This window comes from Rana temporaria, chromosome 4 (assembly GCF_905171775.1).
Source record: "Rana temporaria chromosome 4, aRanTem1.1, whole genome shotgun sequence".
Taxonomy (NCBI): domain Eukaryota; kingdom Metazoa; phylum Chordata; class Amphibia; order Anura; family Ranidae; genus Rana; species Rana temporaria.
The window spans coordinates 442,342,210-442,357,794 of record NC_053492.1 but is presented as its reverse complement, the minus strand read 5'-3'; the positions used below and the strand labels follow the sequence as shown (position 1 = coordinate 442,357,794).

At 43.6% G+C, this 15,585-nt stretch overlaps 1 protein-coding gene across 6 annotated transcripts in view; it reads right to left on the bottom strand.

Moving 5' to 3' along the window:
• EML4 (EMAP like 4) overlaps window positions 1-15,585 on the bottom strand; it is a 239,149-nt gene that overhangs the window by 13,725 nt on the left and 209,839 nt on the right. For all 6 annotated transcript variants that reach the window (XM_040351522.1, XM_040351517.1, XM_040351519.1 and 3 more), the window contains 6 exons: window positions 13,326-13,461; window positions 9,654-9,805; window positions 5,075-5,200; window positions 4,552-4,683; window positions 2,414-2,481; window positions 482-570 (listed from right to left, as the gene is read on the bottom strand). In XM_040351522.1, coding sequence (XP_040207456.1) covers window positions 482-570; window positions 2,414-2,481; window positions 4,552-4,683; window positions 5,075-5,200; window positions 9,654-9,805; window positions 13,326-13,461 — 703 coding nt within the window. The remainder of the gene's footprint in view (window positions 1-481; window positions 571-2,413; window positions 2,482-4,551; window positions 4,684-5,074; window positions 5,201-9,653; window positions 9,806-13,325; window positions 13,462-15,585) is intronic.

Sequence of the window (15,585 nt, the reverse complement as noted above, 5' to 3'; positions counted from 1 at the left end):
AACCTGTGACGCGCAGTATGCGCCGTTCGGAAGCCTGTCAATCACAGGCAGTGCTTGGGAACGCCCAGTCCCACGGGATGCCGGGGGGTGAAAATTGTGATAACGAGGTATGTGCTGAGAAAAAAAAAAAAAACACCGGCATTCTGTCGCTAGGATGGCTCGACTCCATGTGATGTCAGAATTTTTTTTGAGGGTGAACCTCCACTTTAAGCTTTTTTATCCCCCTCAATTTTTTTTCTTTATATACACTTTGCAAGATGATGGGAGGGAATACACACACACACACACACACACACACACACACACACACACACCTCAAGCTGTATTTCTAATCCCAGACAGGCAACTCTGTAAAATATTGAACCCAGATTTCCCACGGAAATGTTCTGGGAAGTAAGCCGAGACACAGCCAGTGACCTGGACACAAGGTTACAACTGGCAAATATTTATTATCAAATTGCTTGTCAGGAAAGTTACTTACCGATGGAGTATCGCATCACGGAGAGCTGCTCATTGCCATCTGTGTGTATAGAAACCAGATCTCGTGTCTCTGCATCTAACACAAACCATCTACAACACAAGAGAGCCACTGTAAATGTTGGAGAAGGGTAAACGCATCTATGCAGAGGCTTTAAAAATTGTTAGACAAAACCTTCTAAAGGTTTTCACGCTGAACATATTAATGTGCCATGCAAAGAATTTGTGGGACATCTGAAAATAAATCCCTCCAGTGGGGCAAAATTTCAATCATCCTGTCATTGGGAGTCAGAATAATTTTCACAGGTAAGTCTCTTCAGTAGCGAGTCCTACAAAGTATAGCTTGAGGTGCTGGGCTGATTTACTAAAGGAAAATAGACTGTACACCTTGCATGCGCAGTTGCATTCTGAATAGCCAATCAAAAGCAAGGGGGGGGGGCAAGATTTTGCTTGCGCATGATTGGATATGGTAAGTCAGAAGAGCTTCCCTCATTTACCAAGCTCTGGAGCAATTACCTTTCAGAGTGAACCTCCAATTGCGAAGACCTCCTTCTCTTTGCCTTTAGTGAATCAACCTCACGTGTTTAATAAAATCATTAGAGTCATAATTAAATTAAAAAGGAGAAATATATTACTGAAAAAAAAAAAAAAAAGCATAGATACATACCTCAATGCTGCAGCTGTGACAATGCAGCGGTCCTATGCCGGCTCTAAGGACTTGTTCACATGAGCGTACTATAGCGTACACCCGTGCATGCAGTCCCAGTCATGGAATGCAGCTGGTGCACAGACAGCTGTGGAGGGGACAGGCGGGGCTGGTTCAGGTTCTCAGCCACATGCTAAAAGGCAGATCAAGCTGTCAATTAGGCAGCTTGATGGCTCCCAGCAACAATGTGCGGCTCCTTCACAAACGTGGCAGGGCTCTGCTGGGTCAGCTAATAGCCAGTAAAAGCCTACTATCAGCTTACTCTAGATCATAGGAATACTTTAGTAAATGTACTTCTGACCCTAAAGAGAAGTAAAGCCAAAAAAGGTTTGTACTTTTGAGCTATACCATTGACAGCAACACTTTATTTTAAAGAATTCTAATTTGACCACCACCGACTATATTCTGTAATATATTATGGGGGGGGGGGGGGGGGGGGGGTTGGTGACAGTTTTTAACTCCCACTGATCAACAGGTCAGAGAATGAGTACCAAGGCAAGAGCTCAGCACAAACCTCCACATTTTCTGGACTAGACTTTGTAATGTTAGCCTGTCAGCCTATGACAATGAGCTGTATATTGAAGCAAGCAGTGTGGATCAATAAGCAGGAACTAGTGAAATATTTATTTCAAGCAGAGGTCAGCACACCATAAATACTAGCCAAGTGGTCACATAAGTGTTTACTTAGCAATTGCTATATTAGAAGAGTATACCAAGCATATCAGCTCAGTACTCTCTCCGGCAGTTGAGGAGAGAGCATTTACTGCAAAGACAAAAGGCCACTTTGGTTAACATAGCTCATCTACATCCAGATTCATGTCAAAATAGCCATTGGCAGGCTCAATTAAAATTTTGGCACAGTGATTTTTTTTTTTTTTTATAAGAGTACCTATAGCCAGAATTTGTAGAGAATTGTAGAGGCCCTGTCACGTTTTAATGCTATGCTTCAATAATCTAACCATAATGAAAAAAAATATAAAAGAAAATGCATTAAAAAACACTGCTGTGTCATAGTCAGACTGCTGCACTATGGCCAGGGACCAATACATTTTGAATACATAACTAAGCTACTCCTGTTTGTGTGTTGAAGTCAGACAACTAGTATGTGCAGAAGGAGGCAAACAATGGCAGGCATGCGTTTTCTCTCAATGCAGGTGCACTTTAAAGACTTTCCAAGAGGCAAACCTCAAACATTGATCACTACAAAGCATAGCACTTGAGCATTATTACCTCCCAGAATGTGTTCCAATTGCTACTACTATTCCGCTAGGATGGAAGTCGGCACAGTGTCCAGGCTCCTGTACATGACAGAAAAACACTGTTAGTTATTTACAACTACTAGGCACACAAGGGTGGTCAGACATAAGAAAATGTTCTAAAATGTGGAAATAAATAACGTTGTACATATGATGACACGAGTGTGTTTGTGTAGAGGGCAGACAACAACTTGCACCTCTGGCTAAACTTTATTTTGGCTGACAGGCCTTTCACCTCCTCCCCCGCACACAGAGGTGGCATGGTCTGCTTCCCTATACATGGCTGACTGCCTTTGGTGGAGTCAAAATCAGACAAGTGAGTTTAACCATCTCATGGGCCTGCAAACCTACTAGTTTTGGTTTAGGTCTTAAAAGTTGTCAAAACCCCTCTGCACACTTAATGCCCAAATTCAGGACTTGTGTCATGAAGGATTTAGTGATAAGCCCACCAATGTTTTACTCTGTTCTCATTTGCCTAGAACCCTAGATGGCCAGGCCACAACCAAACTGTCACCTTGCTCATCCCAAGTAGTCATACACATGCTTTGCTAAAAGAGTTCAAATTTTTTCTCTTCTTGCTCATGCTTTTACCTGAATTATCTGTATGTTCTTCATATTTATAAAGCAGTGGACAGTTATTTTGGAGAAAAAACACAATTTTCCCTTTTACCTGGAGAAACCACGACTTTAAGAAGTTAAGACTTAAAGTGGTTGTACAGGCTGTAGTTTTTTTTTACCTTCATGCTTTCTATGCATGTGTGCTGCTCTGCCCTAATATTTACCCGAGCCCCCTCTCGATCCAGCAATGTGCACGAGAGACTCGGCTGTCTCATGACTCGCTCTCTTCAATGTCTAAGACAGAAAAATTGGCTCCCACTGCTGTCTATCACAGCCAGTGAGCCAATGAGGTGAGCAGTGTGGGGACGGGGCCGAGCTGTGGCTGTGTGTCTTATCGACAGGGATCCAGGAACGAGCATGCACAAATGCCCCCATAGCAAGTGACTTGCTATTGGGGGCATTGGTCATGGGGGAGCAGCCAGGAGCACCCACAGGGACCCCAAGAAGATGATCAGGGATGCTCTGTGCAAAAAAATAAAAAATAAAATCACTGCACAGAACATGCAAGTATGACGTTTGTTTTATTAACAAAGTCGAACCCTTCAATAAACACATTAAACATTTTTTTGAACAGAGCTTTAATTTTAACTTTAAAAGGATAAGATCACCATTATAAAAATATTTTTTTAGGTCACATGTAATGCATTGCATCATGATCAGCAGATCACAGGTACAATGCAAGGCTCCTGCAGACTGTCAGTGTAGCTGCCTGCTTGTACAAGCATACAGTTACACAATGACAGGAAGGATTAATGAAATACCAAGAGTGCTAATCAGTGCCCTGTCAGGCCCCAATGGCCGGTGGTAGTTTTAGTCGTCCCATTCACAGAACTTTTTATTTTTTATTATTGTGACAGCAGGTGCAGGGAAAAAGATCCCCGGCCCGCTGTCACAACGGGGGAATCAGGAGTGCGGTGGGCTGCTCAGTTAGTAATGTTACATCCTAAATATGGGTGTAACAGGTTACTAAAGGTGGACTTATGGTTTAAGAGGGCAACAGGGGAGTGAATAGAGGCAAGTATATGCGTCTCTGGAGGTCTGTATTAAAGAGAACCTGTTGCTTTGCCCTGAGCAGCTTAATTTTAAAGACTTGTTCGGTTTGCAAGCACTAAAAATAGTGCCTGCAAACCGACCCTAAACAGTGGCTGCTGTTTCTCCAGTGCGAAAACCGCACTGCTAGCGGCCTTCTCATTGAAAGCAATGGGAAACCGTGGCTATACCGCTGGCAATGCGCCTCTGCAGAGGCGCATTGCGGCCGATATTAACCCTTTTTTGGCCACTAGCGGGGTAAAACTGCACTGCTAGCGGCCGAATACCACTGCAATTCCGACGGTATAGCGCTGCTAGAAATAGCGGCGCTATACCACCACTGCACCTCCCGCTCCAGTGTGAAAGGGGCCTAATAAAGGATTTTTATTGGAAACTTTCTTCAGATTTTCAACTGTGACAATACAAATTGTTTCAGCAGAACTGCAGTACTTTTACGGTACTCACTTCTAGCAGTCTGGTCCATTCTAGCGTGTGGTCTACAGAGTTCCACAAACAGACCTGCTTGTCCTGAGCACATGATAAAAGCAGATCCTTGAAGGGGTGGGTTGCCAACCCCCAGAGCTCATCTGTATGACCCTGAAAGTATAAAAAATAAAATTAAAATTAAACACGTAACTACACAGCTGTATGCTCATGGAATTCAGGAACGCCGTAGCTTAGTGGTTTGCATTGAGTCGTCCTAGCATGGGCTCCAGTTTAATACCCACAAGACTAAGCATTTTCTATGTTCACACTATGTAGTTATTTTCTAACAAACCTTTTAGGACATCAATGAACTTCTGACTATACAGACATGCATTTCTGTGCTTGTATGAATGAAGGTCAGAAGATTGTCAGGAATGATGTGGCTGGTCTGACAGACTTCTTAATGGTACAAGGTTGTACAATGATGGTTAGTACTGACTTGACAGCGTATAGATACAGACAACTAATTCAGGTAAGAGAAACAACACAACACTTTATTTACCTGAACTTCCACCTGAAAACCGTCATTAAACGTGCCACGCAAAACAAAATTCCGAGATGTGCCAACTAAGAACTGGTCAGCTTTGCCTTCTGCCACCGCTCTGATGGTGCCATATTGATCTGGAACCTGGAAGATATTGTAAAATATAAAATAAAAACACTATGGAAAAAAAACACAATATCCTTTAATAGGAGACAGAGGAAAATATTTCCAACAGCTGCATCCAGTCAGATGCAGCGCAGGTATTTTGACAGCCACAGAGTGGAATACTCGTCTGCGCTGTATAGCCTGCAGGTTGAATGAAAAAAATATAAAAATATTCTATCAGTTTATGACCAGCCTAAGGAATCTGGGGCACACGTGGCTTTTATTTTGTTATTTCCGTTTCAAACCAATGCTAAAAACTATCAGGCACAACGCACATACTATTTACCATTTATAAAAAAGTGTGTGCTATTCACATGAAATGATTGTTGGTCTTGTTTTTAATCTTGCTTTAAAGCAGTAATAAAAAGATGATAAAAATCAGCGAGTGCCCCAGATTCCTTACTATGTGTAAGAGTGGATATTAAGGGCTCTTTCACACTGAGCGCCCGTACAGGTCCGTCTGTCAGTTTTTTTTGCGGACCTGTACGGGCGCTCGGTGCTCCTTTATGGAGCCGCGGATGTCAGAGGTGACATGTCCGCTGACATCCGACCCGCTCCGATCCGCCAAAGTGTGACGGAGGAAAAACCTACCTTTCCTTCCGTCTGGCGGATCAGATGAACACGGACATATGGTCCGTGTTCATCCGATCCCCCCATAGGGGGGGAGCGGAGAAAAGACAGGGCAGTTCCTGCAGTTCCTGCAGTGTGCGGGGACCGCCCTGTCCTCCGCCGGCTCAGCGGGGATCAATGGAGCGATACCCGCTGAGCGAGCGGAGGTGCACGGGGCGGATCATTTTCTGATCCGCCCAGTGTGAAAGAGGCCTAAGAGTGTTCCAGGGTGCACAGAGACTGAACATAGAGGAAGGTGAAATAGTCTCCTAAAAGGGGTTGTAAAGGTTTGTTTTTTATTTTCTAAATAGGTTCCTTTAAGCTAGTGCATTGTTGGTTCACTTACCTTTTCCTTCGATTTCCCTTCTAAATGTTTTTTTGCTTTGTCTGAATTTCTCACTTCCTGTTTCTCCTCAGTAAGCTTTACACCATCATCTGTCTGGGGGTTAGTCAGCCAAAAAAGCTTACTGAAGAGGAACAGGAAGTGAGAAATTCAGACAAAGAAAAAAAACATTTAGAAGGGAAATCGAAGAAAAAGGTAAGTGAACCAACAATGCAGTAGATTAAAGGAACTATTTAGAAAATAAATAACAAACCTTTACAACCCCTTTAAGCCATCCCTTCATTGCTGGAAAGTCTGACCAGAGCCTGTCTCTGTAAAATGCGAGAAGAAAACACATACATATAGATTAAGTGTTTATGCTGGCTGCCTTAAGGTGAATGTAAACATCTTCAAACTGTCAGATCACGATCTATGAACAGCTTTAGAAAACGCAGGATCAATAAACCTGAAAGGTATTTCAATCACTGTTATAGATTTGTCAATATTTACAATAGTGCAAAAACTAAAGCGCATTCATTCTCTCTGTAATTACAAAGAACGTTTGGGAAAAGTCACAGAAAGCCAGGAAGAATGGTTTTGCTTATAAACAGGCATCTTGCTTAGTGATTGATATGCCTTACTTTATAAAGCCGTTATAAAGCAGACAGTGATTAAATGAAAAGCACATGAGTGTCTGAGGAGGCAGAGCTCTCAGGGAGCATGTCCTCACATAAGCTGGAGCTTAGAAGTACTTCCTAAAAGACATTTCCAAACTCTGCAACTAGGTCATTAGCTAATTAGAAAAAAAAGCTTCTTATGATTAAATAACAATATAAATCCTCAGGCAAAGAAAAAAAACGAAAGGTTGAAAGATGATTTCCGTCATTCAAATAAAAACAAAAATTTCTAAAAAGATTGTATGTGAGAGATTTTGAAGTGCAACACAAAAAATGCGAAAACACTTAAAGGGTCACTAAAGGAAAAAAAATGTTTTGCTGAAATGACTGTTTACAGGGTATAGAGACATAAAAGTTAACTGATTCCTTTTAAAAATGATTAAAAATTGAATTTAATCTATCATATAATGTGCCTCTAGTTTCACTTTCGGCTTTAAAGGTACATACATGAAGTTCCGGGTGAGAGGTGAGTCGGGAAGACTCACAGAACAAAAACAAACAAATCCAGGGCAGTGTTTTGTTTTTAAAATGAATCTGATTGGTTCTGAGGAGTTTTAGACACATAGTAATGCAGCTTAGACCACCGTGAGAAATCTCCCAGTATGATGGTTATAAGGAAACAGGCAACCAGGAAGTGTGGAGATCACAGCAGAATTACAGCTACTTCAAAGCAAAAACGAACAATGAGGACATGAAACCAGTACTGCAGTAAGGTAAAGGAAGCTATTTAGCTAAAAAAAAAAAAAAATTCCTTTAGTGACCCTTTAATGTTTTTGTGCTATAGACCCGATCTCATAACTATTTGCTGCAAGTTATTTAATGAAATGTGCCAAATGTTTATGCCCCCTCCCTGCATGTCACAGCTCTCCTCCCACCAATGGGGCACAGCCAACTACTGTCTGTACTGACCCAGCTCCTTTGCCCCCCCCCCCCTCCCCCGCCATTGCTACATAAAACATTTATGTAGCCGACACAGGAGGCGTAAAGGGGAATACTCTAGCAACAATCAGCCCATTGGGGCACAGGCTGGAGCGAGGCCCACTGGGGCACATGCGAGCCTGTACTCCCTTTTGCTTGCCCTTAATTGGCCATTGGAGTGGTTCTCTCGCTGACAGCAACAATGGGATACATTTCCTCCCCCTAATGCAAACTATTTTCTGACACATATGGAGCACTATTCCTTCTCTTACTGACATTAACAATGGTGCACTATTCTTTCCACGGATACCAAGAATGGGGAACTATTCTTTCCACGGATACCAAGAATGGGGCACTATTCTTTCCACGGATACCAAGAATGGGGCACTATTCTTTCCACGGATACCAAGAATGGGGCACTATTCTTTCCACGGATACCAAGAATGGGGCACTATTCTTTCCACGGATACCAAGAATGGGGCACTATTCTTTCCACGGATACCAAGAATGGGGCACTATTCTTTCCACGGATACCAAGAATGGGGCACTATTCTTTCCACGGATACCAAGAATGGGGCACTATTCTTTCCACGGATACCAAGAATGGGGCACTATTCCTTCCACTGACACCAACAATATGCCCTATTCTCCCCACTGACACCAGCAATGGGGCACTATTCATCCCACTTATACCAAGGACAGGGCATTCCTTTTTCCACCGACACCAAGAATGGATCGCCATTTTGTCAAACTAATACAAACAATGGGACACTGTTCCTCCCAGTGATACCATTATAAAACGTTTGGTTTGCTAACCCTTACACCGACACCATCTCTTTTCCTGATACGAACAATAGGAAAAAATTACTCCTATTGACAAGGATGGCCCATATTTCTTTCCACTGACAGCAGTGATGGGGCCCTATTCCTCTTCTCACTGACATGATGGGGAATCGTTTCTTCTAATCACTACAGGCTTTCGATAAAAAAAAAATAGAATTACGGCCATTGATGTTGAGGCTTTTTTTTTTTTTAGTGCCATTTGCCAGTCTTGTCCCTGAATTGGCCGCTGGTTTGGGAAGTTGGAGAACCCTTGTTCGAGTGCGAGATCTGAATCGGCTGGTTGAATTGCACACTGGGCGGGGATCGCTCCGTTGATCCTCGCTGAGCCGGCGGATGACAGGCCGGTCCCCGCACACTGTGCAGGGACTGCCCTGTCTTTTCGCCGCTCTCCCCTATGGGGGGGATGGGATGAACACGGACCGTATGTCCGAGTTCACCCGATCCGATCGCCAGACGAAAGGAAAAGTAGGTTTTTCCTCCGTCACACTTTGGCGGATCGGAGCAGGTCGGATGTCAGCGGGCATGTCACCGCTGACATCCGCGGCTCCATAGAGGAGCACGGAGCTCCCGTACAGGTCCGCAAAAAAAACTGACAGACGGACCTGTACGGGCGCTCCGTGTGAAAGAGCCCTTTCAGGTAATTAACATGCATAAGTTAAATGCATATCTAATCTAATGGGAAAATTGTTAAAATTACTGTTCAGGTGAAAGGGTCCGATTAAATCGGCATCACAGATAGGGAACTGGTAGTTTTAGGAGAGGCTGGCGACAAGTGCAGTCTTCATAACACTTTTACAGTAAATTGGAAATCTAAGCTTACATTTTCCATACTGAACTCACAATAGCTCTAGACTACCGGCACTAGATAAAGAACCATCAGTATTCCTTTAGATGTGTATTTAGCTTTAGGAAACTGATCATACAAGTAACTATGTACGCTTCCTGAACGTCACTTAAATATATAATGCAATTTAAAAATATTTACATATAGAAGCCTTTATCCTGAGCTCCTTCAACCTTTTTTACACTGCAAATCATTATATGGAGCAGTCCGTGGTTTTACCTCAATCTCCCTTTCAGGATTAAGATTGTGATCCCACATAATAATCTTCCGGTCTTTGCCGCCTCCCGTGAGCAACATACCGTTCCTCATCTGACACGATGTGAACACGCTGCCATCATGAGCTTTGATCTGCTTACTTATTTGGTAGACACCTGAAACATAATAATTATTACTCAGTTAGCAGGGACATATTCTGATGTTGACATGTTTCCAAAACACTTGCATAAAACTGCCAGCCAGAATTTTAATTGCAGCACCTATATAGCCATCCAAATGCCTTCCTAGAAAATGTCAGAGTGAACTCTGCCAAATGTCTGTAGCACGGGACCTGAAGCTTCATGTGTGGCTTCCCCAAAGGAGTGAAATGGCACACATGTGGCAAACACACTTCTTACTGAAAGGTAGTAAAGGTTTGCAAAGCCACAATGAGTTCTTGAATTTCTGTGCGCAGTATCAAGCACTTCTGATTTTCGGGACTCCTAGAGCAGTGGTCATTAACCCTGTCCTCAGGGCCCTCTTAACAGGCCAGGTTTGCAGGATAACTGAAACACATCACAGGTGATATCATTTGCTGCTCAGTGATTGCAGTATTCTAGTCTGCATCTCCAAGGTAATACATAAAATCTGGCCTGTTAGTGGGCCCTGAGGACAGGGTAGATGACCACTGTCCTAGAGTACTCATAAATGACTAGATACTATCGCAAATGCAAACCAAGTTGTTTGATTTTGCTGTTTAAGGCACACCTTGCCTAAAGAATACTGTAATTCAATGGAAGCCAAGTATACAAACGATTGGATGGCTGCACACTGAACACTTGCAAAAAAAGCAGCTTCATTGTTAAACAAAGCCCATAAAAAACAACCACAACTCATCAGGCAGGGGAGGGAAAAGGCAGGTAGACGCGTTTCATGCGGAAGTTCATGCATTCTCAATACCACAAATTAAAGCCAAGTTGGGTCTATGCCCCTATTTAGGGTGTAACATGTTGAGCATCCACCTCATCGTGACAGCAGGTGGGGAACAGTCTCCCCGCACCTGCTGTCACCATTTGAAAAACACACCGCTGTATGGGGCTCCACCCACATGGCTGCGTCATTAATTCACAGAGTTCTACAGCGCAGGGCTGCAAGGTGTTGAAGACCTCTTGTAAAGTAGCCAATCCCTGATGTGGCCACGCTGGCAGCCCTACTCTGATGTACACACACTCCCAGGTGGGAGGTAGGAGTGTGTGTAGCTGCAGCAGTCACAACCATTTACAATTGGAGGACACTAGAGGCTGCAAAATTGGTGAGTCCACTGTGCAAACACCCTCCATCCCCAGCCTCCTCAACATGGCATATGTGCCTCTCCTCTGTTACTTTGTGTCTTACTGTAAAAAAACTGCCTTCCTCTTAAAAGCAATCCGCACACGGTCTCTGCTCCCTGCCTCCGCTGTCATACTGTCCAGGGCTCTGAGGGGGCTGTGTAATGTAATGGGGTCAAGAGGTGCAGGGGGCTGTGTAATGTAAAGAGGTCAGTAGGTGTGGGGGGTGTGTAATGTAAATGGGTCCAAAGATGCAGAGGGCTGTGTAATATAAAGGGGTCAAGAGGTGCAGGGGGCTGTGTAATGTACAGCTTTGTATTAGTGAAGCACCTTAAATGAGATAAACCTGTACTGTTAATACTATGTTGGGATTATTATTAGCTTCATTTATTACCAGGTGAATGCGGCCCTCCATGCATCCACATACATTGAATACATACCTTGCTTGATAAGTGTCCAATTAGTCTGCCGTTTTTGCACATTTCAGGAGAACTCAAACAATGGCTTTCTTGCTGAAAAATACATTTTCTACCATCTCTTAATTAAATAAGTATGCAGCATAAATCCTGGGAGATCTGAGGAGAAATGCAGAGTCTCCGGATGGGTTTTACAATATTTAGATTTTATAGATTGTGCTGCAAAAACAGGAAATGCTGGTATTCTGAAAAATTCTTTTGGAAGTGACTAATGGCCCTCAGTTCCTTGTTCTCTTTGCCCTGAGCTATTGAATTCATAAGGCAGGAACAGAAACTTTTCATAATGTAGGTCTGGTGGCCAAATCTCTATGACACAATGTTCTTGCAGTAAGAGGGAGATTGTGCTGAGGTTACAGACTCCGAAAGCTGGCTAATTAGAATGAGATTGATTGGTCTGAATCCAAACAGCCACTCAGGATGCTCTCATCAATTTTTGTTCCAAGCACTTTTGCTAAAGTGTATTGCCAGACTGACTATCACTAAAGTGTTTATAAAGTCTGTGAATTACAGTAAATAGTGCAATTAGCAGTTACTTTGATTCTCACACGTGTTTTGTATAGGATGCTTATTCCGATTTTTTTTTTTTAATAGAATGGGTTAGATCAGCCTTCAAAATTTCCACTCGCCTGCTCACATTTGGCGAGTGGAAATAAGTTGAGGGTGAGCGTGGAACAAGGTTGCCAAACGTCCTTTACAGACGGCTGCTGCCTTTAAATACTGGCCGCGGGCAGGCTTTGGAATGGCACAGGTGCAGTTTCGAGGCCAGTCTGGGCTCAGAAAGGGAGGCAGCAGCTGGGCCTTTGGTTGGTGATGTCACAGCGGCGGCGCCTGTTAACTACAGTCTACAGCAGGGTCGGCCTGGCGACACATGGGCCTGAGAGCGGAGGTTTCACATGAGTGCCAGCTGCCGCCTTAGAGCCCAGGACAGCGTACCAGCCAGTGTGCCGGAGGAGGCAGAGTACAGCAGAGGTGGGTAGCAGAGACCAGACAGGGGGTACAGCTGTCCTCCCCACCAGAGGTTAAGACCGCCCGGGAGAGGGAGGACTTCAAGTCCCAGAGGGCCCTGCGTGCAGAGCAGTGCCAAGGCATGCTGGGAATTTGTAGTACACCAATAATGCCCAATCAGAGTGTCCGCAGGAGCTGTGCTTCTACCCCCTACCTGCCTATAGAGTGCTGGGACTTTTAGTTCCACATCTGCAGAATACTAGGCTGCATGCTGACAGAAGGAGAAAGAACAGATGGGCTAAAGACTCTACAATCAGCTTGTACACTCCTGTAAGATGGCCATACACTGTACAATCTCCTTTAAAGTTCATCTTCAGTCCCACTCTGGACAGCCTCCTGCCCCTCCGGTGCTGAGTAGATGTGCCCATGGCAGAGTCAGTTGGCTTATCTACACACACAAGGACTGAAAAGGATTCGGGCACCGTATCCACCAGGTAGTGCTCTCCCTGGTGTTTGCATAATGAGCACTGTTCATCATGTGCCAGGCATATTAATGATATTAAAAGAGAAAACACCTAATGACTCATTGCTATTAAGGCTTAAAATAATTGCTTGCGTTCTCTGAACAATTATTGAGACATTTAGCTGAACGCCAAGTGGGGATTTAAAAGCAATTAAAATGTTAGGAGTGGTGGAGAGACAAGCTTGAAGCATTTTGGATAACCTTTTAAATATCACCACACCCGCATGCTGGTACGTTTCAATATCCTGGAAGTATAATGGCGATATTCACTACCACCCCCAATGGCACAACGTCTTGTTGGGACCACAAGGAAAGGATGCATTCGTCATAGTAAAGTGCAGCTGTGACTTATTGCTGGCCTGCTTTATCTAGTTGCCCCCAGCGGGATTATCCCATAAAACACCTGGGTCAGGGAGAGACTCACCTTTCACTCCTTTCCCGGCTGTGGATTCCACTGGAGTTTTGCTCCATATTAACATGACACCTCCTGAATCTCCAGCAAGCACATCGCCATTGGCTAGGAAAGCCAAGCATTGCACAAACTTTGGTTTCTCGTATTTCTGAAACAAAATATAGAAATTAGACAATTTTTTTTTTATATTGTTCCCTAAATAGTTTCCAGATTTACAATGAAAAATTAAGCAATATTTATGAGTCCAACGTTTTTCTTTTCATTGTAAATTATGAACGGCCAGGTTTTTTAACCATTGGTGTCCCACTGAAGTGATTTATTTTCATTTCCTGTTTGTAGGCACAACAGGATATAAAAAAATAAAAATTAATGCTTTCCAAAGTGAGAAAAATAATCTTGGCAAAACAAGTGTCCCCGTTGGAGATTAAAAACGTTTTGGCTTTAGGCTGCATTCACACCTGAGCGTCGGTCGTTCGGTCGTTTTTTCCCAGCGTTTTGTCACGCGTATTCATGCTTATTTGCGCGTTTGCATACAGCGTTGTCTGACGTTTTTGTACTTCGACGTTTTTTATTTTAGCCAATAGGAAAAATGATCATCTTTTCATCACTTGTTGCTATGTTGGTAGATTTTTTTAATCTTCTGCATGGGCGACAAGTACTATTGATTAAAGCGACGAAACGCCCGTAGCAAACGCCCGTTGTCGCGCAAGTCGCTTGAATCGAGCGTTTCCATTACTTTCTATGGGAAATGGAAACGCTCAAATACGCCCAAACCGCACGATGCGCGCGACAAAAAAAGGTCCGGGACTTGTTTGGGCGTTCAGGTGTGAACAGTCACCATAGCAAATAATGTTATTTCATCCCTCTGGCGTTTGTGAGCGTAGCGCTTCTGGCGTAAAAACGCCTAGGTGTGAATGGAGCCTTAGATAGAGGTAAAGAGGAACTCCTGCCAAAACTATTTTTTTCATATTTGCAAGAGTGGGGGAGTATCAACTTTTGCAGGCGTTTATGGTTATGTGGACAGGAACGAAGGGGAAAACTACTTGGGTCCCTTTCACACTGACACGTTTTTTCAGGTGGTTTAGCGCCAATACCGCCTGAAAAAAATCGTGCCCTGCAGTCTTCAATGTGAAAGTCCGAAGGCTTTCACATTGAAGCGGTGCACTAGCAGGACCGCGCCAAAAGTCCTGCTAGCCACATCTTTGGAGCGGTATAGGAGCGGGGTGTTAACCAATGGGAAACCGCTGTAATACCGCCAGCAATGCGCCTCTGCAAAGGCGCATTGTGGGCGGTATTAACCCTTTTTTTTAAAACCCTTTTTTAAAACCGGTATTAACCCTTTTTTAAAACCGCACCGCTAGCGGCCGAATATTACGGTAAATATGAAGGTATAGCGGCTATACCACCACCGAACCTCTGCTGCCCCGTGTGAAAGGGGCCTTAGTGTTGGACACTTTCATTCATACACAGAGCTCTCTGTATAAATGGCGCAGCCAGCCACGCCGATTTCAAAAACTGACAGCTAGTACAGGAACTTCTCCCTGTACTGCTGTCGGGGGGGGGGGGGGGGGAGCATGTTACATGCTCCAACCTAAACACAGGTGGAACATACAACATGTTTCCAAAGGAGAACTTATCCTTTAAGCTGATCTATCTGCTTCCCCATCTCTGCAATACTTTACACTTATTATTTCTAATATTATGATGCATTTTCCATTGCAAAGCAAAACGTTTGGCTGATCCACTTTGTTTTCCCAAATTCCAGACTAAGCCCTGTCCCCCTGGAGTTGAGCCCCATTCAGACCTAGCCCTCTCTGTGCAACTACAATAAGATCATCCTTATAAGCAATAGCAGAGCTCACACTGGACAGAACCGAAGGAGTGTGGGGCTTAGCTTTAAAGAAATCCAGACCTTGGTAGCAAATTGAAACCAGAATTGGAGACACACACGAGGAAGCATTTCTGGCTAATAAGGGAAATAGCATGCAACTAGTGGCGTCTGCTTTTTGGCAGGACTTCAAAGGCGTAAAATGACTGACAGTTTCTAAGAGGAGGGTAATGTCAGTGTGTACCATTTTCAGAATTTACACATTTTCAGATTAGAAATGCACCAATAAATATAGAGCATTACCACTCAAATACCATTAAGTGACTTGCTAAAATAAAAATGCCCAAAAATGGTGTTTCCTGCAAAAAAGATAGGAAATTCTCACTTGTATGGTATACAGTATTTAAACTACGGGATGATGAAATTTTGGGATCAGAAACTGTC